This window comes from Electrophorus electricus, chromosome 14 (assembly GCF_013358815.1).
Source record: "Electrophorus electricus isolate fEleEle1 chromosome 14, fEleEle1.pri, whole genome shotgun sequence".
In the NCBI taxonomy this organism is placed as follows: domain Eukaryota; kingdom Metazoa; phylum Chordata; class Actinopteri; order Gymnotiformes; family Gymnotidae; genus Electrophorus; species Electrophorus electricus.
In genome coordinates this window covers 16615518-16641783 of record NC_049548.1, presented here as the reverse complement: position 1 = coordinate 16641783, position 26266 = coordinate 16615518, and the positions used below count along the sequence as shown (strand labels likewise).

General features: G+C 40.2%; 1 protein-coding gene across 1 annotated transcript; it reads left to right on the top strand.

Moving 5' to 3' along the window:
• The first annotated feature begins 539 nt into the window (after positions 1-539).
• Positions 540-26266, top strand: mapta (microtubule-associated protein tau a). The gene is made up of 16 exons (XM_035533270.1): positions 540-614; positions 7303-7450; positions 10455-10538; positions 11077-11154; positions 12305-12331; positions 16072-16106; positions 16232-16372; positions 16747-16813; positions 16963-17001; positions 17341-17609; positions 17821-17913; positions 18227-18319; positions 19186-19278; positions 20522-20603; positions 20863-20969; positions 25354-26266. The coding sequence occupies exons 2-16, from the start codon at positions 7315-7317 to the stop codon at positions 25549-25551; spliced, it is 1542 nt and encodes a 513-aa protein (XP_035389163.1). The 5' UTR covers positions 540-614; positions 7303-7314; the 3' UTR covers positions 25552-26266.

Genomic DNA, 26266 nt, shown 5'->3' with positions numbered 1-26266 from the left:
TCAGAGAGAGGGAGAGGGATAGACTTATCAGTTGCCAGGGCAAAGCTGCTGGTTCTTAATATTCTTATGAAAATTTTAACAATGCAAAAATTTCCTGGGAATTTACAGCTGTGGAATATTGAAGTACAGTGACGCCTGAGAAAAGCAGAGAAAAATCCAGAAGGAAAAGAGCAGCTGCTTAAAAAATGTCCCACACTGGTTATCTCTATTGACTGGTGCATTAAGCACATGTTCCACATATTTATCAAACTACAAGCAACTTGACAAGCGTTTTGTGGTTCTTTTAAATATAACGTGAACAACATTTTTCATTGTTTTCATTTACAAAATAATAAACTAAGCGGATCACACATACTTTTTTGTGAGAATATTAACAAGTTATGGTCTCCAATTCCAGCTGGTTCTAGTTAACAGTTACATTGAGACGGTGTCTAATGAGGCATTGTTGGACAACAGAGCACACATTTGTATTTTAGCAACGTAAAACTAAATGGCATGGCTCTTCGGCGCCCCCGGCCACCATCAGGTAGCTTTGGGAACTGCATTACGCGACAGTGCGCTGCGCTCAGCAAGCAATTGCAGCTGGAGAGACAATAACGCTGTCGGCAGCACAGGTAAGTAAAGCTTCTAAAATCTGGTATTTCGCGGCCTATTCCAAAATTATTTATTGAGCTCGGATCTCTGTTATTAGTTGCATTCGTCTTGGAGGTGGACAACACTGTGGGAATATTGTGACCTTATTATAATTTAATATCGGTGTTCGACATGTTATATTTTTGCATTAGGTGGGAGCGGTTGGGCCTGCATTACTAACGCATAAATAAACTACCGCTGAGCATAGCGTAACAGACAGTCGAATATTTAATGCCGCTTCAACTTGTAAAATGCCTTAGAAAAAACGGCTTACTCGAGTTATAACGACAGAGAGACAGACCATCTGTGTAACGGTATTTGCGGGGCTTCCTATCACAGCATCATTAGCTTCCTTCCCCTTGAATTAAAATCTCTCTCTCTCTCTCTCTCTCTCTCTCTCTCTCTCTCTCTCTCTCTCTCTCTCTCTCTCTCTCTCTCTCTCTCTCTCTCTCTCTCTCTCTCTCTCTCTCTCTCTCTCTCTGTCCATGTCATGATTTTCAAAAATCGAAGAACTTTCTGTATGATTAAAAAATACTGTGTATTTAACATTCACATTCACTATACACTAAACATCTCCGAATCACAGGGTAATTTTCATTGTTTCCGCCTAATTAAAAAAAAAAAACATATGCATAACAGGCTACAAAGACTTGGAATCGCAAATGATCATAATGGAAACACGTTTGGATGTTTTTATCTTCACAAAAAGGTCATTTTAATAGCATAAAATTATCTGGGCTGTCTGTATATTTGTCCGTTCTCGCGCAGGCCTGCAAGCTTTTGTAATTCAACAGTACGCTTAGCTTCGCTGTAATGGTCTTCTCTAAAAGAATGATGCTGATAGAGCGGCCATGATGCGCTCCCCATGCCGCCGTCTGCATGTGCGTCTTCTCAACTGTGAAGGCTGGTCTACCATTATATAGCCTAGACCATGAGAACGCCGCTGAAAATAAAACGCCTAAATGTATTTTCGCAGCTAGCCTCCCTCGACTTCTTGACTCCAGGTAAAATTATCTCAAGATGCTCGCGTGTGGTGTGCAGTGGCACGTTATGCATGTAGCCTATATATGGCCTTGTTATCTTGCACTCATATAGACCATAAACCGATATGGAATGGGGGAGACAGGGACAATTAGTCGGTTAGGATATCCAACCAACCGTGCTGTCTTCGCATTCGTCTGCTTAAAGATTTGCAGCAATCCCATCTGTTGGCAGACGACATTTTTATTAGTTCCTTGCTGTCGTTGTCACTGAATTATCATGAGGAAGCTTAGCTATTGTTGTAGGCTATTGTAAATCGATGATTGATGTCGCTTGGAGAACAGGGAGCATGGTCATTGTGCACCTCTCGCCCAGCTCCAACCAGAGACACACCCCTCGTCACGATTCTCCACCCAGTGATCTAATTTAGAGACGCAGATAACCGAGCTACAACATTGCAAGAAAAATTGTATTTGCATGTGTTATTAGAGACGTTTCGCTTTCCCTAGCTTTGGATCCGGTAGGCTACGCAAGATGTAGTGTGACTAACCGTGCAAATCTCCGGCAAAGCTGGGACAATCTCATTTATCTGACCCAGACATAGATGTACTAGACGTAAGTTAATTAAACCGACTACAAGGTTTTTTCCAAGCCCCAGAAATGCTGTAGGACAGCCATTCAATGCCATATTCAGCCTGTAATGTCGGAGTGAAATGAATACTTTTATTAATTAAATTAGTTACGTTGAAAATCATTACGTCCGACTGCGTTAACATGAAGTTTTTTTTCTCAATTTAACTTAGTTACATAAAGGAAAACAACTACAAAATTATGTTGTTGTTTTTTAGATTGGATACGAATTTTAAAGACGAAAAAAGTGAAAAAAAAAAAAGAAAAAGCAATCAGTTCCCAGTAAAGTTTAGCTTTAGTAGGTCATAATCTACATGACCCCGTGAGTTGGCTATGAAGCCGAGGTAGGTTTCATAGATACTACAGTTCGCAGTTTTCTGTAGATTTGTGTTGGGGTGGTGGGCGGGTCTTGAGCGTCATTTTGTAAACTTTTACAAAATTTATATAATGTCCACTGTCCAGCCTTGGACTAGTATTAGGTTTTGCAGTGTTGTGAGAATATAGTCCTCCACTTATTTTTAGAATTGAATAGTTTATTCATTTATCTGTGGTATTTTTTTGGAAAGACAACGGCATCTTAATTAACTCCACTATGTAATTAAAGAACAACACAGACTATTCTTTTTACCCTGAACCTTTGCATGAATTCTGATTGGTTGGTACAGTGCTTCCTTCCCCCTGAATTAAAATTCCTGGTCCTTCAGCTCAGTAGGCTACTCCTACTTTAATTAATTTCCTTGGTCTTACAATCAGACCAATGTCATGAGCTGCCTCTACATGCAAGTGAACATAATTTTATTAATTAGTGCTTTTTATACACCAAACCTGAGTGTTTACAATGGGTATTTTGCACACCACGTGAGTTGATTATTTTTGGTGACCAAGCCTCACCGAAAATATTGGCAGGTTATCAAACCAAACAAAACCTTTTGATGCGGCGTCATCAGTGGCTTCTCTGACTTGCATTCCAGCATAAGTGCTTATCTGTAACAATGGTACAGACTTAGAGCAGTTTAGCTTGCTGCGACACAAGTGTCCTCAGGCAGGTGACCTGCCTCAGGTCAGCGGGCATGGGGACCGATGCCACAGTGCACAATGGGTCACGTCGTTTGAACACACAGCTGCAGGAATTTAGGCCATAACCCCTTCCAGTGGAACCATGAAGAGCAGAATTCTGGAATTCCACATTTATGGGATTCCACATGGTCCTGTTCCCAGGGTGAGCTTTTTAGGAACGCCCCTTCTCTCAGACTTCTTTATTGTAGTAATACTCACTAAAAAGATTCAAAAAGGTGATTCCATATCAAATTACTACCTCCACTTGTAAAACCTTACCAACCAGACAGATATGTGTTGTAAAATGTATTACAGTATTTCTAATTGAAATTTGATCACTAAAAGTACATTTTGAGCTTCTTGTTACAACGTTAAAATAAATTATATTGTTTTGTTTTGGGTTTTTTATTGTAATTTTGAGAAATGGCAGTATTTCACAGCATTTCACAGCACCAATTTCACTGCAAAGTACTGTTGCATTAAATAGTGTAACCGTCCTGCCTTAGGGTTCAGGTAACACTATGCCCCAAAGGGACTCCTGCAGAGAATACACTGATATAGTCATTGGACATTTATGCATCAGTTCATTTATGTGGCGCACTGTCAGAAGAGTTTAATTATAAGAAGATCTGAAACTTGCTATAACTGGAATAATTGTAGCATTTAGAGAGCTTCAGTCAGATGTTGTTTAAAGAAGGTTGACAAGCTAGTACACACTGAGGCCTTTTTGGCATCTATCTGTGTATTTATATTAGACATTAATAAGCCCTTATGCACTCAGCCAACAAGGACATAGTGCAAAAAAGAGGATGAGGAAGGGAGAGAAGACAGGTTGAGTGTGTGTGGGAATAAGAGCCAGGGAGAAGGAGAAGGGAGTTTTAAATGCTGACTAAATCTAGGTCAGAGATACAGAGGAAGTCAGCCATGAAGAATGCATGCTGGACAGCACACACACACACACACACACACACACACACACACACACACACAGAGACAGACAGCATGCCAACAGAGAGTAATGTTTTGCAGTGTAATGCTGGGTAAACAAACAGATAACACTTCAAGTGGTACACTATGAATCTCTTATGTCATCCAATTATGCATCAGCCATGATATCACCCATGAAGCAGATATTGCGGCAAACATTAGATTACCCCTTTCTTTTTGGTTACACAGCAGCATGATTAATATACAACATATTTAATAATAACATTAACTTCCAGAGTAGACATTGCATAGATTGTGCATTTAGTGATAATTGTGGTAGTGGTTTATGCCCAGTAGTATATCAATTTGATTAATTTTCAAATGAGTTTTATGTTAAATCTGTTTGTTTTATTTGTCAATGCAGATGTCTTGTGGTAAACTTGTGTTTCGGGTCAGTGGGATTGAAAGCTGATTTGAAATTGAAACTCACAAATACACTCAGTTTGGAAGTACATATCTTTTTTTTATTACATATCAACACAGGTACTGATGTGGCTTGTTGTTACTGGAAATAGTTAAACTACACACCAAGGCTTGGTGGGTGACTTCCATCAATTTCCTTCAGTCCTAGTTTTGTGAAGAATGTCCCTTAGGCAGTAAACCTTGTGAGCTACACCTGTGCTTAGTGCAAAACCAAGAGGCACATAAAAAAGGCATTTTTCCCTATACGGTATGCATACTGTGTTCTCACATACTTACAAGTACTCAAAAAAGGGGCTATTTAAAAACACCTGAACAACAGCAAATTCCTGCATCACTGCAACCACTCATATGTTAAATTTCATATCAACCTTAGGCTTCCAAGGTTTCCTTGGTCTTGATTCCTTCAGATACAGATGCAAAGGACTTGTGAACGTGGGATTTGAGGAAGGGAGTGTGCATGTGTAATGACTCTCATGCTTTGTATGTCTTTGAACACACTTCCAGTGCTATGTCAATATCCTTGTTGATTTTGTGCTTTCTGTCATCAGACAGCACCCCACCCTCCACTACCACCTCCTTTCCTACTGTTTGGTTTTGCAAAAAAACAGCAGCTAGGCCAGGTCTTCGTTCCCAGCGCATACATATGCACACTTAACGCTTTAAAGTCTGCTTTGATGCCCTCCCCCTGCAATAAAACAGCAGCGAATAAAACACACCTCCTTGGATAACTGTCAGATGCTCATCGCTGCCCTTGGAGATGTACCCGTGGAGCACTAATTAAACAGCCATTTTTTAATCTGAGAGAGACCACTGCTGGCATTTCTGAGTGTTTGCATGTTAGACACCCTGTTAAACTGTTAGGGTACTGAAAACCTCACCCAGTACTGTAGAGAAGTGAGGGCTGCTAGCTTTGGTGGCAGATGAGGAAGGAGGGGGAGATTTTCTCGAAGCTGCTGGATACTTGTTCAAACATCTGCATGCCCTGTGTACCATAGCACCGCTCAGACCAGGTGAGACTTTTCCCACCAGCCACAGAAATGTCCTGCCACAGTGATGACTCTCACTACTTTCAGTCTGTCTGTCTCTCTTCCCTTTTCTATGTGATTCTAACATGTGTTTGTGTTTGGTACACAATAATTATGGGGGGCTCAGAAGGTGGATGAACAATATATTACAGAATATTTCTTTATATGCTGATAATGGGTAAAACAATTAATGCATCCTTAGATCAGTTCATTCTTAGTTACAGCCACTTTCCAAGATTTCCTAGAACTGCTGGGCAAAATAATATAACAAGGAAAGCTTCCTAATCTTGGGCACTGTAAAGTCTGGCATACTTTTCATTGCATGTCTAGACAAATGTCTGTCCAGAAGTTGAAGTCCAAGAGCCCACTAAAGTCAAGGAGCTCTAGGTGAGGGGCAAGGACATTTTTCCCTTGTCTTACACAGCAACTCTGAACACATGCCCCTGGGGTAGACACTTTCTAATGGATGAACTGCCCCAGCCTTCACATTTCAGATTGCATGCCTGAACTTGGAGGTTACAGCCAACGAGAATGTGCTGAAAGAGGAGACTGTAGGTACTGAGGGTGAAGAGATGCACATGTCGGTATTTGCCTTGAGGGCTGGGCTGTCCATGTGTGTGTATGTGTATGTGTGTGTATGCATGTGGATATGTATAATATTTGTCTGAGGGTGATGTGTCAAAGAAAGTGAGAAAGCTGGCAAGAGTTAAACAATGACCATGATCTTTACAGAGGTGTAGACCTCATATAATAATGGAGTACATGCATAATCCCCTGGCAGGCTCAGATTCTGTCCAAGCAGATATGTTGCTCAAATGCATCCCTTACATTTAACAGGGCAGTCACATAATTAAAAGGAAATGTCCAGAACAGATGAAGTCGCACTAGACCAGGTGATCACTGTAAAGTCCTTAAATAAACAAATCTAGCAGTCCATTTTCAAGTGGCCTTTAGCAGATTATTCACTAACACCAAATCAAACCTGGTTCTGTCTGCATGTGGCTGAGATATTACAATAAACTAGATGGTCGCAGTCAAGAGGAAGTGCCTGCTAGTTGGCTATCAGCATGGGAGATGACCCTCGACTGCTCTATTTTGGTTACCTTAGGGTGTCTGTAACCCTAAGCTTGGCCTAGATGTTGGTGCTTATAAATAGCCGGTTGAGCACATGTCTCACTAGCTCTGTTTACATTGGGCTTGTGTTAGGCTAGTGAGTAGGAGGTGGAAACAGATTATCTTTGTGAATGATTTGTATTGACTGTAAAGCACCTTCACTCTGAAAGGTAGGCGAGTTATTACTAATGCATGCCATTGCCCAGTGGCTTATTGTTGGTGTTCTTCCTGTTTGGCACTTGGATATCTATAGATGTTCCTGCCTATTTTGGGGTCACATGAAGCTGGAATTTGACCTCCTATTTTTTTTTTTTTTTTTGCACTTAGGCTGTGAGCTTGTTCCAGGCTCACCAGTAGTATATTCACTAATATTCTTTCTCTTATCATTCTCCCTCTTCCTTCATTTTCATCTCTCTGTGCTGCTCCATCCCTCCTTCCCCTCCCCCCTTGACAGCCCGATCCAAACATGGCCCAGCAGCACGAGCTACTCGACTCTTCGCCCAATAGCCATGGCGTTCTCAACAACGACCATCACCATGGCAACCAATTCCATAAGGAGAATGGCATCGCCGTGGGACACATGGGAGATGGCCCAATGAAAGGTGAGGAGAATGCCACAGAATGCCGGCAAATAGCTGCAAACTATTTGATCATTTTGTTGCTGGCTAATTGTCAAATAAGAGTGGTAGTGCATTTTGGATTCTTGTTCTAAGATATATTTGTAGCACAGGCTAAATAAAGAGGAAAGACAAATGTAATTGTCTCTGAAGAGGACACTGGCATGAACAAGCTACCAAAATAGCAGTGAGTTTGAGGCTGACATGGATTAATCGAATCTGAGTGCAAAATTTGCTGATCTACAAAATGAGAATTTTGTGTCAACATGACGTAATAGGGACACTATATGCAGATACAATCAGCTGTCATCTCTTAATGTGTCTGGAAATGGGTGAAGAATCAGATCGTGTGGGCCTCAGAATTAAAGCAGATTAAAGCAGAATTAATTGTTAGATGTCTAATGTCCTGACACCTCTTGTAGGCAGAGATATTGCGCCAAGCCCCTAAATGGCGACTCCCACGACTTGCACTAGAAACCTCTCACTATAAACCTGCCAACATGCCTATAAATAAATTTGATGAGCTGTATTAAATATACACTGAAGTAGGAGTAGAATGATCGGAATACCCGTTGCATTTTTCTCAGGGCTATCAATTCATTCTCTCTCTGCGTCTCCATACAGCTGCAACAACAATAGCTTCTTGGCATAGTCTTTTATTTTAACCTCTTTACATCAAGATGACATGGGCATGCTCGAATGGGCACTCAATCCAGGCATTGTGGCTGCATGCGCTGTCCTGTAATCCAGGCATTTGGGTCAGCTGCGTTCTCATTCTGTGTCTGGTGCTGATTCACAAACTGCTATAAACTCTGATTTGTCTGTGACACAGTGTGTTACTGTTCACAGTGCCATTTGGCCTTTGTAAACCCACAGCAATGTCACTGGCTCCCAATGGGCCAAAGAGATTGAAAGCCAACTGTGGGCAACAAGCAGGGCTGTCACGTTAACTTGAATCTTTCCAGGAAATTTAAAGGCCTGGTTGTACAAGATCTATTTAAATTCTGTATTGCCATCTCATTCAGTCGCAAGCGTTAAAATCAGTACTATCTATCTGTTTAGACGGGCCTTTGTTACAGTAACCTTCTACAACAGTTGGCTTGCTTCTGCTTGTGCCTTATATCTAATTGGAATCATTTATGGGTGCCCAACTATGGTGGCATTTTGCTAAGGGTGGAAATGATAATGTGATCAGTAAACGTTGTTTAATCTTAAATCTGGTCATTTCAAAACATAGATAATGATGTGAAATGCCTCCCTCTCTGCCACTGGCAGCAAGAAAGAAAGGAAGGGACAACAGTCGTGGAATCATAGTGCAGACCGTTGTGGGAGAGCCAGCTTGTTGAATAATGATGTCCATTGTGTTACACATTCACATGCTATAAGCATGCCCATAATGTCAACATGTCAACAGCACAGAAGAGAAGTAAGCTAGAAGAAGTGTGCAGTAGAATGTAGAATTAAAGGGCGGTCACACTTTTAGAATTTCAGCAGGAGTAAATAGATTGTCCTGTCCTTCTAGTAAAGGATCATCTGTAGTAGGCATGATATGACTTATTTGAGTTCTTAGAAGGCAATTATTAGTTGAGGCTGGCAACTTTTTTGTAAGAAGTTATCCTGAGAAATAATGTAATCTGCCCTTAGGAGGGCCTTAAGGGAGAGAAGATTGTCTTTTGATTTAGTAAATTATGTTCCCTGTTGTTCATATCTATTGTATCATATCTAAGTATTTTCTTACAGAAGTGTCCCAATATGTCCCAAGAGATGAATTAGTAGCAGAGAATGTGATCTCTAAAGTAAAGAGCACCCCCTCTGGTGAGGAGGTGCAGTCTGGTGTGAATCCTACATGATGTTTATTCCTTAGATATTTAAACAATTGCTATAAATAAGACTATATGAAAACCTATTAATGTGTAAATGTTTGTGCCTTTTATACAAGTATTTCAACCTATGAATCTTATTAATTTGCATTACTAAAACAAATACTGTATCATACGTAATCATACTATATTATCATACTATATTAAATCTAATACTTATTTCATATTACAGCCAGGAACAGCTTATATAGTTGACTTGTTTACTCACTTACTGACTTCCACTTCTTATGAAAGTTATTTTAAAGGAGCATTCAGTCTTTTTACCATCACAAAGGAAAGTAGCAAAAATATTTATAAAAGTGATTTTTTGTAGCTCACATGAAATGAAGAATCAGATTTCTTTATAGTCCCTGAATGAATCAATATATGCTCTATAGAGCAGGTCCCCCACATGGATGTTTAAAATAGATAAAGTGTGTTTTTCTAACATTATTCATGCTTTTTTTCATTTACTTAATGATTTCAAAACTTGGACTTTCATTAGAATGAATGATGAATTCATTAGAATGTTTCAATAGAATTTATATGTGAATTATTTAAGTAAAGCTGCTTTAGAACAACGTAAGTGGAGGTTCCAAAAAACTGTAAACTGTTGGGTTTTCCACGTCTATCATGTAAAAAAAAAAAAAAAGAACAAGGCAATTATAATCTTAATCTTCTCTGAAATAGGAACATAGTGACTCCAGGTTCCCTTTTAAATGTATTCACTATTTATTCTTAATATGACTGATTTTCTTGCCTGTTTTTACCATTAGAAAATAGGCAAGTTGTTTCGTAGTTGATTAAAAGCTACGAAGCAAGCTATATGAAACACATTTTAATTTAAAGCTACAACCAGTGAACTAGCAGCTTTACAAAGCCTGTGCATAGGCAGAAATGCTTTGGCCATAAGCCTGCAGTGTTGGCTTACCTGAAGTAATTTTTGGATAAACCTTGTAACAAAATGTTAGATTATGATCATATTTACCTTAGTTTTGAACAGCCATAAATCCAATTTGTTCATGTAAATGCTCAAACTAAAGTATTAGAGGCTAGTGAAGCACCTAAGACCATATGAAGGCACATACATATTTTTAAAACCAATCAGTTTGTCCTTTGGGAATTTTCAGAGGAGCAGTTTGATGAAGAAACAACTTTTGCACAAAATCATGATCAGGGAGCGAGCACCACCTTTGGTGAGGAGGAGCAATGCGGTATGCACATAAAAATCTGCCTACTCTGTAGCTTTCTGTGATTATGCTATTCTAATTTGAATTTAATTTGTTTGTTTTTCTACATTAATTGCTTGAATCTTTTTTTTTTTTGACCACACTATTCTCCTAATATTTACCTCTATGTAAACATAGTTGTGTTTGTGCTTCATTTCTTTTTCAAGCTTTTAAAGATGGTTTCCGGTATAGCAGTTCTAGGCTAATTTGAAATATCATTTATTTATTTATTTTAAATTTTTTATATAAATTGTGCATGGATGTACTTACACATAGCCAAACCTGAGCTTGCTCTACATTTTCCTTCAGTCCTAATTCCTAAGGATTGTAAGAGTAGTCTTGTAAATGACATTTGGATGTAAAATAATTTGGATGTAAAAAAGATGGTTATGATCTGAAGTGTCACCCTGACCACAAATTAAAACTGCCTAAATTTACTTTCTCCCTGAATGAGTTAAACTATACTTAATATTGGTACCAGCTGCTTGTAGGCTCTAATTGGGTTTAAATCCTTTTCTAATAGAGGGGTCCGTGGATTATGCAGAAACACATGGAGGATCTCAGCCAGAGTCTTCTCCTGCTGATTCTAATTTGCAGTGTGGTAGGCACCAGCAGTCTCGCTGATTGCCGCATTTCATGATCAATCTGCTTTGCATTGTGCCGGAATGCTGTGATTTTTGGGCCAGTTATTAACAGCAGCTAACAGCTTTCAGGTCCAGGTTGCAGGCCGTCTCCCCCCACACCCTATCTGTTTTTGGCAACATTAAATATTTTTATTGTTGTTGTTGTTCCTAGTTTTAATTTAATCCTGCCTTCTGGGACAAATTTCTAACATGTTGCAATTTCATATGATTGCAAAATCATCAAGTGCTTAAAGTCAGGTTTTAACCTTAAGCTTTGTGGAGTCATGTTTTTAAATTTAATTTAAAAAGATTTTTCAAAGTGGACTTTACACAGATGGTTGCAGTTGTACCACCACCAGGGGGCTGTTGAGGAAAGGACCAAATGCCCTGGTAGTTTGTCTTGCATCTAAAAACAGCTTGTTTCGTTTGCATTAGTTAAAATGCAGTTTACTTTGCATTTTCAGAACTCCAGCATTTCCCGCAGTGTATGGTAGGCCAGGCCTATTTAATCCGCCCACACTGGAATAAATTGATGATTTTCTATATAAACAGAAATGCAGTGGAATAATTATCCATTCATTTTTTATTTGTTTCAAACTGAATAATATTTTATTATGGAATTCCATAAAATCTAAAACCTGGTCTAAACTCTATGTAATTAAACTCCCTTTGTTAGGTTTGCTAATGTAACTGGTGCAGTAACTGATTGTAGGTTTGCTGTGATATCGTGCAAACCTAACATTCGTTGGTCAGGTTGTATAAGCCTATAATTTTGTTGCCACCAATACATTTATTTAACATCCTATGAGACATCTTAGGAGCACTTTAATTTTCATTATTTATTTAAACATTTACAGTATTTGGTGGACTCTTATCCATAATAACTTCAATAGTCAAGATTTCTTTATTTGTGTATTTTCTGTAATAATGTATTCATGATGAGCTTATGAATGCTGAATGCTTTTCCCCTTGCCAAAAAATGCTGATTTTTGTACCAAGCTTTTTCCTTGCTGGTATGACCTTAAAAACATTTTCTCAGTGCATTGGTGAAATAAGGAGGGTTGAGGGATGATTCTCTAATACCTGTGTTCTTTCCCCTTTGACACCTACCATATCATGAGCAAGTAGGCGGATCCACAGCCCCGTTTTCAACAGGTATTTTTAACTTTTTACCATTTATACTTATGGCAAAGCAGATTCGTTTTATAAATGTACTGGTTAATGAATCATTTTTCAGTGTTTCTATATCCCAACTAATTTTAGCTGTTTCTTGTGAGGTAATTGATTGGCTCCACATGTTGAACTTTTAAGGTTTTTAAGCTCAGTTACTTTTGCCATTACTGTGAACTGCAAGGTTCATTTGATGTGAACTGTAAATGAATGTCTAACTTATAGCCTGCTTTCTGTAGGATAAAATATGGAATGAACACAAGTCACAAACTACCGTCCTTTTTACTTTTCAGCATAATTGCTCTTCAGTATTTTCATACTAAAGAGCAATGTAATAATTACTGTTCTTTATTATATTAAGGCCAGCAAACGACTATGTGATGTATGTTCTTTCTTTGTACCATCCCATTGTATCTCCCCTCTTGTTTATGTCTGACTTATTCATGTTCATATTCAGTTTGCACTCTCTTGCTATGGCAAGAGGGCATTAGTTGTTTGGATGTTATTATTTAACATTAGGTTGGCTCTTGTCATTATGATGTCTGGGATGCCATTAGGGTAAAGAACCTAAAATTAAGATGTAATCTCTCATGAGTTCACAAAGATTCTAATGGACTCTACTGCACTTTACTGAAAAAAGGGCAACTATGTATCTAGATTTAGCAGAGGGCTTCACTTCTGAAAGTTATGAAGAACACTGGCTAGACTCAGGTCGGAGGTTTCTAGGCCACAGAATAACAGAGGAAGAAGAAGAAGAAGAAGAAGAAGAAGAAGAACAAGAACAGCAACAACAACAAAAAGTTGTTCTTATGAGAAGCTGGGCTGGGAAACTGAAGCAATCACACCACCGGCCAGTCAGTCCCGATCGCACCCGGAGCCTGTCCCTGGAGAATGACCTGCCTGTTTCCTTCTTGATACGTAGTTCTGCCTTGGAAGACCTCACCACTGTTGGAGACAGGATAAAAGAAAACAAGGAGGCCTCAGCTTTCACTGGATTTCCACAACAAATTTTGTTCCAAGTTTCCACTTATTCTTCTGAGAGTCACCATGATGATATATCAAAGACTACAACTTATCAACCATTAGGAGATGGAGATATACACAGTGTGGAGATCACAAATTATTCCAGTCCTATTTTTTCAGTGCATCCAGGCTCTGAACATACCCATGGCAGTACTACACTAAAGCATGACATTGTTGAGCTTCTACCTCAAAGACATGTTCAAAAAGAAGTCAGATTTGAGCCAGTAAGGGGCCCTTCCTTGACACCAACTAAAGGTGCCAGCATTGCCTCAGTTGAGGCCCAGGGAACTCTAAGGTCACATGACCCCAAAAACCTGGAGACGAAAGAAGTCACTCAGCCTTCGAAGGACTCAACTAGGACTTCAGGCTTTACCCACGGTTCACCAGCTAGAAAATCTCTCATGCCTGTGGCTCAGTTCAAAGGTCTGTGCTGCCATGTTTTATGCAAATCCCAGTCAAGTCCCTCCTGCTTTGTGCCCTTCCATATTTGCTTCAGTGAACAGCTTAGCAGTGCAGTGCTGTCTTTCCCCCGTGAAAGAGCGTCCAGTGAGAAATAACATGACATTGAAGGAAATCGCCTGTTGTCCCACAAATGGTTTTTTGTTGTTGCTGTTGTTGTTTTGTTTGGATTCTGTCTTGCTTTGTTTCCTCTTGGCTGGTGGTCTTGCAGCCCATTTTTGTGCTGACTGACAAACGCTATCCTTACTGGCCCAATTTTCACGAATGCTGTTTAGCATGTCATGGTTGCATGAGTGTGTTTCTGCATTTTTGTCACTGTCTTCACAGACAAGCCATTACAAGGACAGGACTATACGAACCTCTCAAGCACGTTCATATGCAGTGCTCTGAATACAGGAAAACCTTAAAAATATCAATTCACCCTGGTACATGTATCCATTGTGTTATAGGGCAACTCTTATGCTGTGTGCAGACTACACGATTTTAGCCCCAATTTTATGGCTGCAGATGAATTTTTTGGCTCAAAGACAAAACCCCCCAGCTCAGCGGCAAATCACTGCAGGCCATGACACTTGTGAACACCATGACACTTGTGAAGTGTGAATGCTTCAGCAACACAATTTAGCCTGAGCTGTACCAGACACTCTAGGTTTCAGCAGTTGAATGATATGAATAAATAAGCTTATCTTAGTTGAAAAGATTTTAGAATAGTTTTAGAATAGTTTTATATGTCCCTATAAAACTCTAAATAAACTTATGAATTGTTCCATTCTATGCAGACATACGTTTTTGTCCATGAGTGAGAGAGCTTTCAATTTGCAGAAAATACATAAACATTCCTTATCATTAGCCTGTGTAAAGTCAGGAGACATGAAACATGAAATTGGAGCAATTGATTCATTTTTGCTTGAATGATTCAAATGTTCTGTTGGATTTTATTGTACTATTTACATCCAGCTCTCATTAAAGGTGACAAACCCCTTTTACACAAGTTAATGTGTAAATTAATTGTCTGTGATATGCTTTTGTCAATATACAGCAAGAATCAAGCACTTCAGCACCCTTTTAACCCTATCTAAGCAGCCTAGTTCACAACTGCCAATCTGAGTGCCTGCTCCTTTAATTGATAATGAGCCAATAACCACCCGACCCCACCCCACACCTCACCTTCAGATGTGCCAACATGAGTATAGCTGAGCTACCTAGGTTTCTGTTAGTAAAAATCAGAGGTACTCACACATCCATAACAATGACCTAGCACATTGAGTAGTAAACTTTGGCGAAGCAAGAAAAACAGTACTGACAATTCTAATGACGGACTTACATCAGAGTGATTACTACTTTCTTATCTTTCTGGTCTACAAGCCTGTATGTACAGTTCAACAGGGGGCACAGCAGGTGAAATGTCCCTCCAGATCTGAAATAAATTAGTGATTGTATTGCTGCAGCTATACAACATTCACTTTGCTCTGAGGTCAGGCCTCTTCTCATTCAAGCAGTGACACTCACGAACATTCTACCTACACATTGTAAACAGTTCTTCAGGGTGGGACAGGAGGTGGGAGGGGGAGGGGGAGGGGGGTGAAATGGCTTCAATGACCCACAAGTCAAAAGTGTCTTGTGAATCTCTAGTAATGCCAATAACTTTCTAGAGAATTACAACTAATATATTACCACAACTGTTAGCATTAGCTAATGCTAAATGGGCAAAGAAACACACAGCATAATCATTTTTAAGTACTTACTCATCTGCAGCTGTACACAGTTGGTATCTTTTAGTTTAATGTTGTTGTCAGTTTTGTGTTAACTTGACCCAGGTTAGAAAAGCAGTCAAACCCAAAGTGGTTAGCACACACATACAGGTTTTTGCTGAAAAACTGAATTTTTAATAATATGAAGCCCTTTAAAAAACAAAGTATAGCCAGTTGTTCAGGCTGCATGATGTAGCTACATTTCTCGTGTGTATTTACGTGAAAATGCAGTATTTGCAGATCAGGCGCTCTTCACTGGTGACCTACTCATTTGAAAAACCTTGTAGTGCATGAGCCTCATCTGTGATCGCTTATGTAGTGTGCACACCTCTACATCAACAAAATAATAGGTCTCTGATGAAGTATGTGGGGTCAATGTGAGTAGTTTAGTGATTCTGAGATTTTGAAAGTTGTCTAGTGTCCACTTGGCATCAGGGAAAACTGGTTCACTTTGATAAAACTTGTTTTGATGCTTTGTTCTCAATCCCACAGCTCAGCCCAAGACTGACAATGATGCCGAGAGACGGGTATGTGGTGCTTCACTGTTTTTCTGCTTTCATTTCCTCCCTCTACTTTTTCTCACTTTTACATTACCATCTGTATACCCTTTGATTTCTCATGTTCGCTGCATTTTACTCTTATGGTATTAAAGACCACCAAAGCACTTCCAGCAAAAACTAGAGCCTCATCCCTAAAAAGACCTTCCACTATCATGAAAAAATCCCAAGTTTCCTCCTCCAGTAGCACTCCCTCAGAACCTGTCAGTGCAGTTTCCAGGGAAACTCAGTCAAGGGTGAGTTGCCCCCTGCTCCCATTGATAATGGTTTAATCCACACCAACATTTTGGTAATGGCATGGTCTTTTTCAGCTTTGACTAACAACAGACCCCTAACCCAACCCTGACCCTTCTTAATTCAGTAGTACATTTGCATCTCATTTGCGTTGAGGTTTCTGCTGCATAGAGGTGTGACCTACATACATAAGTTAATTTTGGCATAATAAAATCAACCCTAACTATTGATTTACACAAGTTGACAGTACAACGAAGTGCTCATTCACAGAGGGTTCTGTAGAAATGGTTAACCATTTTATCCACTCACAAAGTACAGTAAATGAGACTTGCATGTAACGTCAGCATTAATCTCTGGATTTGTCTTTTGCTGTCAGGCTCTGGGCAGTAGTAGGCCTCATGCAGCAGGTACCAAGATCCCTGCTATGACCCCTCCTCAGTCAGGTGAGTGACCCAACATATCCGCAGCTCAGTACAAGCTATAACCATTCACACAATCACTACTGATGCCAACTGAAACCATGTTGTTGAGTTTTCAAGTTGGCGCGCAGCACCTGCCTTACTTCTCCTGCCTTTGGTTTTCATTGTCTCAGTGAAAGTGGATCCGAAGAAAGTGTCCAAAAATGGAAAAGGTAAAGGAGGGTTATTTGAGTTTTAGGATTATGTTATGTTTAAGAGACTAATTTGAAGAAAAAGCACACCTCATGATTATTTAATGTATTACTGTATCATCAGAATACTCAGTATTGATCCCCCCATTTGGTACACCATGATTAAGAATACAGTGCTCAGAAAAGTCATAAGACAGGTCATATTATTAACCATTATCTCACATATAAGACATATAAGAGCCTAAAATAACAGGGAAATTCAAAAAGTAAAGAGAGAAATAATAGAAAAAGAAGAAGTCAACCAGTGATATTATAAAACCTAATAACCGTAGATGAAATTTCATCTCATTGTGCTCTTAGACTCACCTAAGACCCCTGACGCCAGTGGACAAAGCAGTCCTGGTACTCCCAAGTCTCCAGGCAGCAAGGCTCTGGGCAGCAAGCCTCCAGCAGGGAAGGAGGTGAAGAAGGTAGCGATAATCCGCTCAACACCCAAGTCTCCTGGCTCGCTGAAGGACCGCTCCCCTGCTCCTCTGGTGGCTGCCACCACACCTATGCCGGACCTCAAGAGCGTGCGCTCCAAAGTCGGCTCCACGGACAACATCAAACACCAACCTGGAGGAGGCCGGGTAATTCCAAAAGCCATCCCTTGCTTCCAGCTCAGTGGTCTGGATTGTCACACTAAGGTTACACAAACGGAATTGTGGAAGGCACCATAATGCTGTGTAAATTACAGAACCAGTCACCATATAATCCACTGCTTGTAAGCATAGTCAGCTAACACACTTCTTATCTCCATACTCTCTCTCTCTTGCTTTACCAATGTTCTAACCTTTACAGGTCCAGATTCTTGATCAGAAGTTGGACTTCAGTAGTGTTAAGGCTAAGTGTGGCTCCAAAGGCAACATGAAACATGTTCCTGGAGGTGGCAATGTGAGTAACCACAATATGAACCTTGGTCTTTGATCTTCCTCTAGTTAAGATGACCAGAAACTCCCATTTCCCTTTCCCTTTCCCTTTATATTCTTACCCAAGCACAACCTATCAATCTGCTGCATAACAGTACTATTAGATTTGTAGTTCTTCATCAAAAAGATGTTATGCTAATAGAGGATTGGTGTCTTATATTAGTTTAATGGTATTCCAGTAGATTCTAGAATTTTTCCCTCTTTTGCAGGCTGCAGCTCCTTAGCTGCAGGCTTTTTGTTTGTGATCATGTGACTTGTGATTCTTTGCTCTTCTGCAGGTCCAGATCCTAGATAATAAAGTGGACTTCAGCAACGTTCAGGCCAGATGTGGTTCTAAAGACAACATTAAGCATATTCCTGGAGGAGGCAAGGTACTGAAACCCGGAGGACACAGAACACTCCTAGTACACTGTACTCTCATTAGCACTCTTATTCTCAGTATTTAAGTAAAGAGAAAAGGATACTGCAAGTATAGACTGTTTGTTGCATTTTAAGGGCAATGTAAAGTAACAGCTTATTCACGCAGCAAAGTTTCTGGAATTAAATTGATAACTTCTGTCTTTGAAAGACATGCCTTTGATGTGCAGGCATAAGATGTGCACTTTAAATATTAGACAGATAATGTGGACTATTTGAGATACATCCACCAAAGGGGTTAAAACAAAAATCAGAACTCCCTGAAATAACAATGATTATCTGTGGTAATAATGTCTAGTAAGGTTATGGATTTTTTGGATCTGTTTTAGGTCCTAATGAATGCTACCTTATAATTATCTCACACAGATCCAAATTCTTGACCAGAAGTTGGACTTTAGTAATGTCCAGTCTAAGTGCGGCTCCAAAGACAATATCAAACATACACCTGGAGGTGGCAATGTGAGTAACTATGGGATGAACTCAACACCTTCCAGTCTTGGTTCTTCCTGAAGTTATGACCATTTGTGAAAACTTTGTTAAAACAAAGCATTCTAAACTGGTTTATTTCATGTACCTCTTCTGTCTCATAGCTAGTAAGAAACTTGTCACACAGGCAACAGCTTCTCCAAGCTTCGCACATCTGTCTCACTATGTTTTCGAAGTGAATAAGAGGGTTTCTGTGTTTCATGATAGGGCTAGTGGACTGTGGTTTTCTTTTCTTCCTTCTTGGTTCCTTCTCTGGTTCTCACTGGCAGTTCTGTCCATCATCTCATTAGAACCATAACCTTGCCCTCTTCCATAAACCTGTTCACTTTCCTAGGTTCAAATTCTCGATCAGAAGTTGGATTTAAGTAATGTGCAGCCTAGGTGTGGTTCCAAAGACAATATCAAACACACACCCGGAGGTGGCAATGTGAGTAAACAAGGGAGGACAGGAGAATCTTAAGCCTTTTAATGCCTTCTCCTTGTGGTTCCAGGAATCAGCATAGCTGATCCTGCTCTCACCAATCTTTTCCCCTTAAATGTGATCAAGACGCTTTTTCCCTTCTAAAGCTCATTAATCGTCGATAGTCTTTGATCTAATCTGTGGAGTTAATTACTCACCACCTGAAATTCAGTATTCTCTCTTTCCCCTTGTGACCACACCATGTACATCTATATGTAATAAAGCAATTCATTAATTACTTCAGGCTGTAGTAGGCCATGCTGTTCTGTATTAATATGCATTATGTTTCTTGTAGATATGCATAACAAATTGTCAGTTTCTCACCTGCTCTGCTTCTTTCCTTCCTGTCATGGATCACGTGGCATTAGCGCATGGATGTGGTAATGCTTTTCTCTAGAATTAGGAAACACTCTATATGTTACCCAAGCTGAATTCAAGAGAAATGTTGTATAATAACATAATTAGTAATAGCTGGACTGAACCAAATCATATCTTGCAGCATTACATCATTCCATCACTATAGTCAAGAAACTCCATCACTTAAGCCAAGACTTATGGTGTTCAGAGACGAGCTCCTCACTCTTTGTGGCATTTAAATATCTGTCAGTTCACAAGCCTTCTGTCAGCTTGCACTCACTCATAAACGCTGCTGTAATAAAGCATAATCCTCTGAGGTGCAGTAGGTCTTTCCTCAGGCTGAAGGATGCTAAAAGCTCTGGCCCTACAGCTCCAAACACTGAGCGATTGTGCCAGTCTGGCCAGCTGGGTCGAGTGACCTTTTGTAGCAAACAGTTGGCTGGAACAAGAAGGTGACCTCATCATGAGGACAAGGGTGGCTTTTTTGTCCAGAAAACCCCCATGACCTTTGGTGGTTGCTTCGGCGATGAAGTCATCGGCTTTATTTCAGGGCTCTGAGATGGTACATAGTTGTGCCTTGATGTTTGACTGTGTGGGGCTGTGTGGGGCATAAATGTGCTCTTTGGTCTAAATATGGTATATAAAGCTTATATGTACTACTGCAAGATTTTACTAACTATATTTTATTTATTTATGGTCTTGACATAAGCATTGTTTCAAGTGCTGTTGACCATTTACAAGGCTGTATGCTTTTGCATGTGTATTGTTTGTTGTAAAAATGGACTTCACATAAACCCTGCCATGTGTTGCCAGCTCACCTGTAACCCCTGCTTTTCTGTTCTGCTCCCCAAAGATCCAGATAGTTCACAAAAAGATTGACCTGAGCAACGTGCAGGCGAAATGTGGTTCAAAGGATAACATCCATCACAAGCCAGGTAGATGTGTTGCCATGTACTCAGGGTGTGCTCTGCATCACAGTAGGCCCAGAGTGTAGTAGAATCATAGTCCTACATTGCGAACAATTTTTATGTGACTTTTAATTTCATATTGTATAATCATATTGCACAAACCAATACTGTGATAATGAGGAGCATGTATAATAATTTTTTGCCACCTTATCATGCAGTACTCTTGCTATAACATCAGTATCAGCTTGTTTCATATCATTCAAATCCTTCTTTACATTTCTCGCAGGTGGAGGGAACATCGAGATCAGGTCTGAGAAGGTGGAATTCAAGGCTCAGTCCAAGATCGGCTCTCTAGGCAACATTGGCCATGTAGCTGGAGGAGGTCAGAGGAAGGTGAGCAGAAACGAAAGAAAGAAGAACAAAGTATTTTGAATTATTGTAGTGAAGTGTCTAAGAAAATAACGTGTGTGTGTGTGTATTTATATATATATATATATATATATATATATATATATACACACACACACACACACACACACACACACACACACACTGCCTAGCCAAAAAAACGGTCACATACTCTTTGATTATGGCATGCATTCGCAGTGGCATCATTTCCACAAGCTTCTGCAATGTCGCAACATTTATTTCTGTCCAGAGTTGCATTAATTTTTCCCCAAGATCTTGTATTGATGATGGGAGATTTGGACCACTGCGCAAAGTCTTCTCCAGCACATCCCAAAGATTCTCAATGGGGTTCAGGTCAGGACTCTGTGGTGGCCAATCCATGGGTGAAAATGATGTCTCATACTCCCTGAACAACTCTTTCCTAATTTGAGCCCGATGAATCCTGGCATTGTCATCTTGGAATATGCCCATGCCAACAGTGAAGAAAAAAATCCATTGGTGGAATAACCTGGTCGTTCAGAATATTCAGGTAGTCAGCTGACCTCATTCTTTGGGCACATAATGTTGCTGAACCTAGACCTGACCAACTGCAGCAACCCCAGATCATAGCACTGTCCACACAGGCTTGTATGGTAGGCACTAGGAATGATGGGTGCATCATTTCAACTGCCTCTCTTCTTACCCTGATGCACCCATCACTCTGGAACAGGGTACATCTGGACTCATCAGACCACATGACCTTCTTCCATTGCTCCAGAGTCCAGTCTTTATGCTCACTAGCAAATTGAAGCTGTTTTTTTTGCTGGTTAGCCTCACTGACAAGTGGTTTTCTTAAGGCTAAACAGCTATTTTGTAAGGGTCAGTGCCATGCCGAGGCCCGCAACAGCCACCAGAGGGAGGCCTCGTGTCAGGCACACCACTAATCAGGCTAAACGCCCAACAGCTGGGCTAGGCCTATATAAGCCCAGTGACCCAGTCACTCAGTGCTGGGTCTTTGCCAAAGTTCTGAGCCAAGCTCCTAGCCGGTAACTTCAGGTATTGAAGTCTGTGAGCCCTTGTGCTGCGAGTGTGTCTGTATTTTTACACGTCCCCTCCTCTCTCCGGTTTTCCCCCTTGTGCTAAACCTTTAATTCTGCACTGTGAGGGTGTCCGTGTTTTTACACGTCCCCTCCCCTCTCCAGTTTTCCCCCTCAAATCTCTCTCTCTACCAAGGCTCCCCTTGGCCATTACAGTTCCTCCCTGTTTTCTGGTTTTGTTTGGGAAGTTTTAGTTTGGTTTTCTCCAGGGCATCGGGGCTGCGGGTGGTGTCCTTGGTTCTCCGTTTTCCCACACTCTGTGTGGTGTGTTGTTTTTTGTTTTTTTTTTTCCCTCACCTCTAGTTTTTTCATCCTCCATTACTCTGAAGGGCGATATATGCACAGGTAGTTTTATAGCTCCTGCGGTCTAGCGGGTCTTTGTCTGCCTTGCAACAAAGCAGCCGGGTTCAGCTCCCCTTTGGCTATTTACTTTTTTTGTTTACCTGTTCAACAATCTAACTGTTCTACACAGACACATCATTACAGCGTGGTTACTCACCCAGTAGCCTGTCGGGGACATCACCTAGCTGACTTGGGTTCGTGCCCACCTTACATGTTTAGTCCCAATCCCTTGAGTTCCCTTCGCATTGTGTGTGTGGAAATGCTCTTACTTTCATTATTAAACATATCCCTGAGTTCTACTGTTGTTTTTGGACGATTTGATTTCACCACGTGTTTAAGTGATCGCCGATCACGATCATTCAAGATTTTTTTCTGACCACATTCCTTCTTCGAAGATGATGTTTCCCCACTGTCCTTACACTTTTTAATAATGCGTTGGACAGTTCTTAACCCGATTTTAGTTTCAGCAATCTCCATAGATGTTTTCTCTGCTTGATGCATGCCAATAAGTTGACCCTTCAGATGAACATCTTTTCCACAACCACAGGATGTGTCTTTCGACATGGTTATTTAACAAATGAGAAGCTACTCACTGCATCAGTTAGGGTTAAAGGACTTGTTGCCATCTGAAACATAATCACCCATGCTGTAATTATCCAATGGGAGGTTCAAACCTATTTGCTTAGTTAAATCCAGGTGGTGACCTTTTTTTTGGCCAGTCAGTGTGTGTGTGTGTGTGTGTATGTATATATATATATATATATATATGAGAGAGATTCAAAATTGTAGTAAAGTACACTTTATCATTTGTGCAAGCAAACCTGATGAAGGACCTCTGTCTGAAACGTTCTGTTTCTCTGAAACGCTCTGTATTTTAATACAATTTCAAGTATCTCTATATCTCTTAGAAGAATCTGTCTGAAACATCACTGTACAGCTGGAAGCAAATGCACACGATGTCTCTTTGATAGTAGTAGTGCTATAAGGCAAATCCCCTTTGTGAGTTTTGCCCTTATGACCTCAGGTACACTCTAACACAGCCAATCACCTAACCCCTTCTTAAAAGTTATGCCGGGCTACACTATCTGTATAAACTGACAGAACTCTAAAATTAGAATTTGAATGATCTGCACAAAAGCAGTTTTTTAGTGGCTGGTTGCTGTTTCTTCCTAAGAACAATTTCTGCATGCCTGACATTATTATTTTTTATTAACCTCTTTATACTTGATTCACCCCAACACAACTGGTTATGGGGGGGGTTAAAGACACAAAAGATTTAGAAAATTACACAATACTGCTGGTCCATAATGCATATCAGCCCCAAAACTCTTAATGTGAACACCATAGGACTCAGTTGCTTCTGGAACATGTTTTTCTTTCTAAAATATTATTTATTTGTTATAAGCACTTCTTAGCATGTTTTGTGTTTTAGTTATTGCATCTTACCTTTTGGTCCACCAAATTTTTCTTTTTTTTTTTTCATTTGTCTACGCTTCTGTATATCTTCTGTTGTGCCCATTTAAAAATTTGTTCTTATGTTTCGGTTATGTTTCGGTCCTTATGCTGCTCATGTCACTTTTCGTTCACCACCATGGGGTCCGTCCATAGAGAGAGGAGGACATGGGTGCCAGGAAGCCCCAAAATGGGGGCTCTGTCTCCCCTGATTCCACTGAACCCCAAACCCCATCATCTACCAGTCTCTCCCCAGAGCCCATCCACCTCAGCAACCCCCAGATAAAGATAGAGGACTCCAGTAAGTATCCAGAAGGGGGTTGTGCATGAATTCCACACCAAGTGGTGTGTCCAATGGTGCCTAAGACAAATGGGGGGGGGGTAAATAAACATATATAAGTAAATAGATAAATAGCCTGAGTAAGAAGAGCTTTATATGAACTAAGCACACTGGGTGTTTAAAGTAGCAACACTTTTCTGGACCTTTTTCAAAAGACAAAGTCCTAACAATATCAAATAGCATTTTGTCCTGTGTCAGATTTATGTATTACATTTCAAATGATAATAAACTGTTTCAAAATATTTACACTTGCTAACAGGAACAGAGTGCAAAAAAAGCCCTTGTAAAATAATAATAATAATAATAATAATAATAATAATAATAATTAGACCACCACACAAAATTTGAATAACAACGCTAACACTGGATTACATCACCCAGACCTTAAAGGTGAACACTTGGACCAACCAAACAAGTTCAATCTGGACTGATGATGTCTTCTCGAATGGAAACAAAACGTCTGCAATTAAATTGCCAAGCTCGGTGCTCAAACAAACAACTCAGTTATATAATAATGTTACTTCACTGGTGCATGTACCTGAGTAAGACTTGTTTCAGTTGTAAAAGGCACAAACATACTTTATGCATAAGACTTTTATATCAAACTTTAATATTATTGGCATTACATACAACAATATAATTCTGAATATTTTTGTACTGTATTTAAATTCCAACCAAAGGGCTTTGGCACCGTTAATGTTTTGGTACTGTTCTATACATTTTAGCCACAAGAGGGCACCAATGATACCCTTTTACACCACTCATGATCATCATGCTAAAGTAGAATTATCATTATCACAATGAAGGATGTTGCAATACCAAAACTGGCTACAATATTTGAATAGCCCACTCACATGTTCCAATATATGAACAAATGGTATTTAAAAAATTAATTTAGGCTAATCTTTAACCATTTCATGTCAAGGAATTGGTGTTCACCAATGTTTTCTATGTATTAAAGAGCATTTTGTAACAGCAAAATAATCGTAATAAAGCTTTTGTATCCGTATCAGGTCGCCACATTCTTTGCTTAACATCCAGCCCAAATCAGGCCAAATTGTGCCTACCAGGCCAAAACATGCCCATCAGGTCAAATTGTGCCCAACAAGCCAAGATTTCTTTATGCTCATCTCAGGTTTTCCTGTTCTTTGTCACCCAGATTGAATCACACAAGCTGTTGTTCCGCGAGCAGGCGAAGGCGCGGACCGACCACGGTGCAGAGATCATCTCCCTGGAGGAGTCACCCCAGCAGCTCAGCACCGTCTCCTCCTCCGGCAGTATCAACATGGCCGACCCCCCGCAGCTCTCCACGCTCGCGGACCAGGTGACTGCCTCGCTGGCTAAGCAGGGCTTGTGATCCCCCCCCCACCTCAACCCCACCACCCCCATCGTGCTACTTACGGACATGCAAAAGCCACCATACCCCAGGAACCCCACCTGGCCCCCACCCACCCCAGTCCACTTCGTCACAGAAGGATGCCAGCATTTAGCTCATGCTGAGTACCCCTGGTCATCACTGTTAAGATTTTGTACATCACTTATAAAAAGCCTGTGAGTGTCCTGATCGTCACTTACTTATGGCTGCAAAAACTGTCCATTTAGCTAATACCTCTTGAGGTGAAAGAGCTCGCCATGCTACCTTCTTCCTTTGATATACTTGGACATATTTTCTGAAACAATGCTACATATTTGTATGGTTTTTTTTTAATTCAACATTACATATGATGGCCCCTTTGAATCTTCATTTGAAAGCTTTTGTTTGGTGTCTTCGTGAAGTGTTATTTGACTGCTCCTGGCTTTACAGATTTCGACATACAGAGATCATCCTAATTTTCTATAGTAAGACTGTGGGAGTGTTTTTTGTTTCTTTCTTTTTGATGTTAGGTGACGATTGGATTTGGAAGTTGGAGCTGTAGTTTAAGACGTCACACCAGGTTTGTTTCTGGAAGAAAAGCTGTCTTCAGAAAATTTACACAGTCTGTCCTGATTATACACTGTCTGGCCAAAAAAAAGGTCACATACTCTAATATTTTGTTGGACCGCCTTTAGCTTTGATTACGGCACGCGTTTGC

Coding starts and splice junctions, on each gene's coding strand:
- mapta (XM_035533270.1), top strand. CDS start 7,315: ATGGCCCAGCAGCACGAGCTACTCGACTCTTCGCCCAATAGCCATGGC. Junction 17,002..17,340: donor AGTGTCCAAAAATGGAAAAG/GTAAAGGAGGGT, acceptor TTGTGCTCTTAG/ACTCACCTAAGACCCCTGAC. Junction 18,320..19,185: donor ATATTCCTGGAGGAGGCAAG/GTACTGAAACCC, acceptor TCACTTTCCTAG/GTTCAAATTCTCGATCAGAA.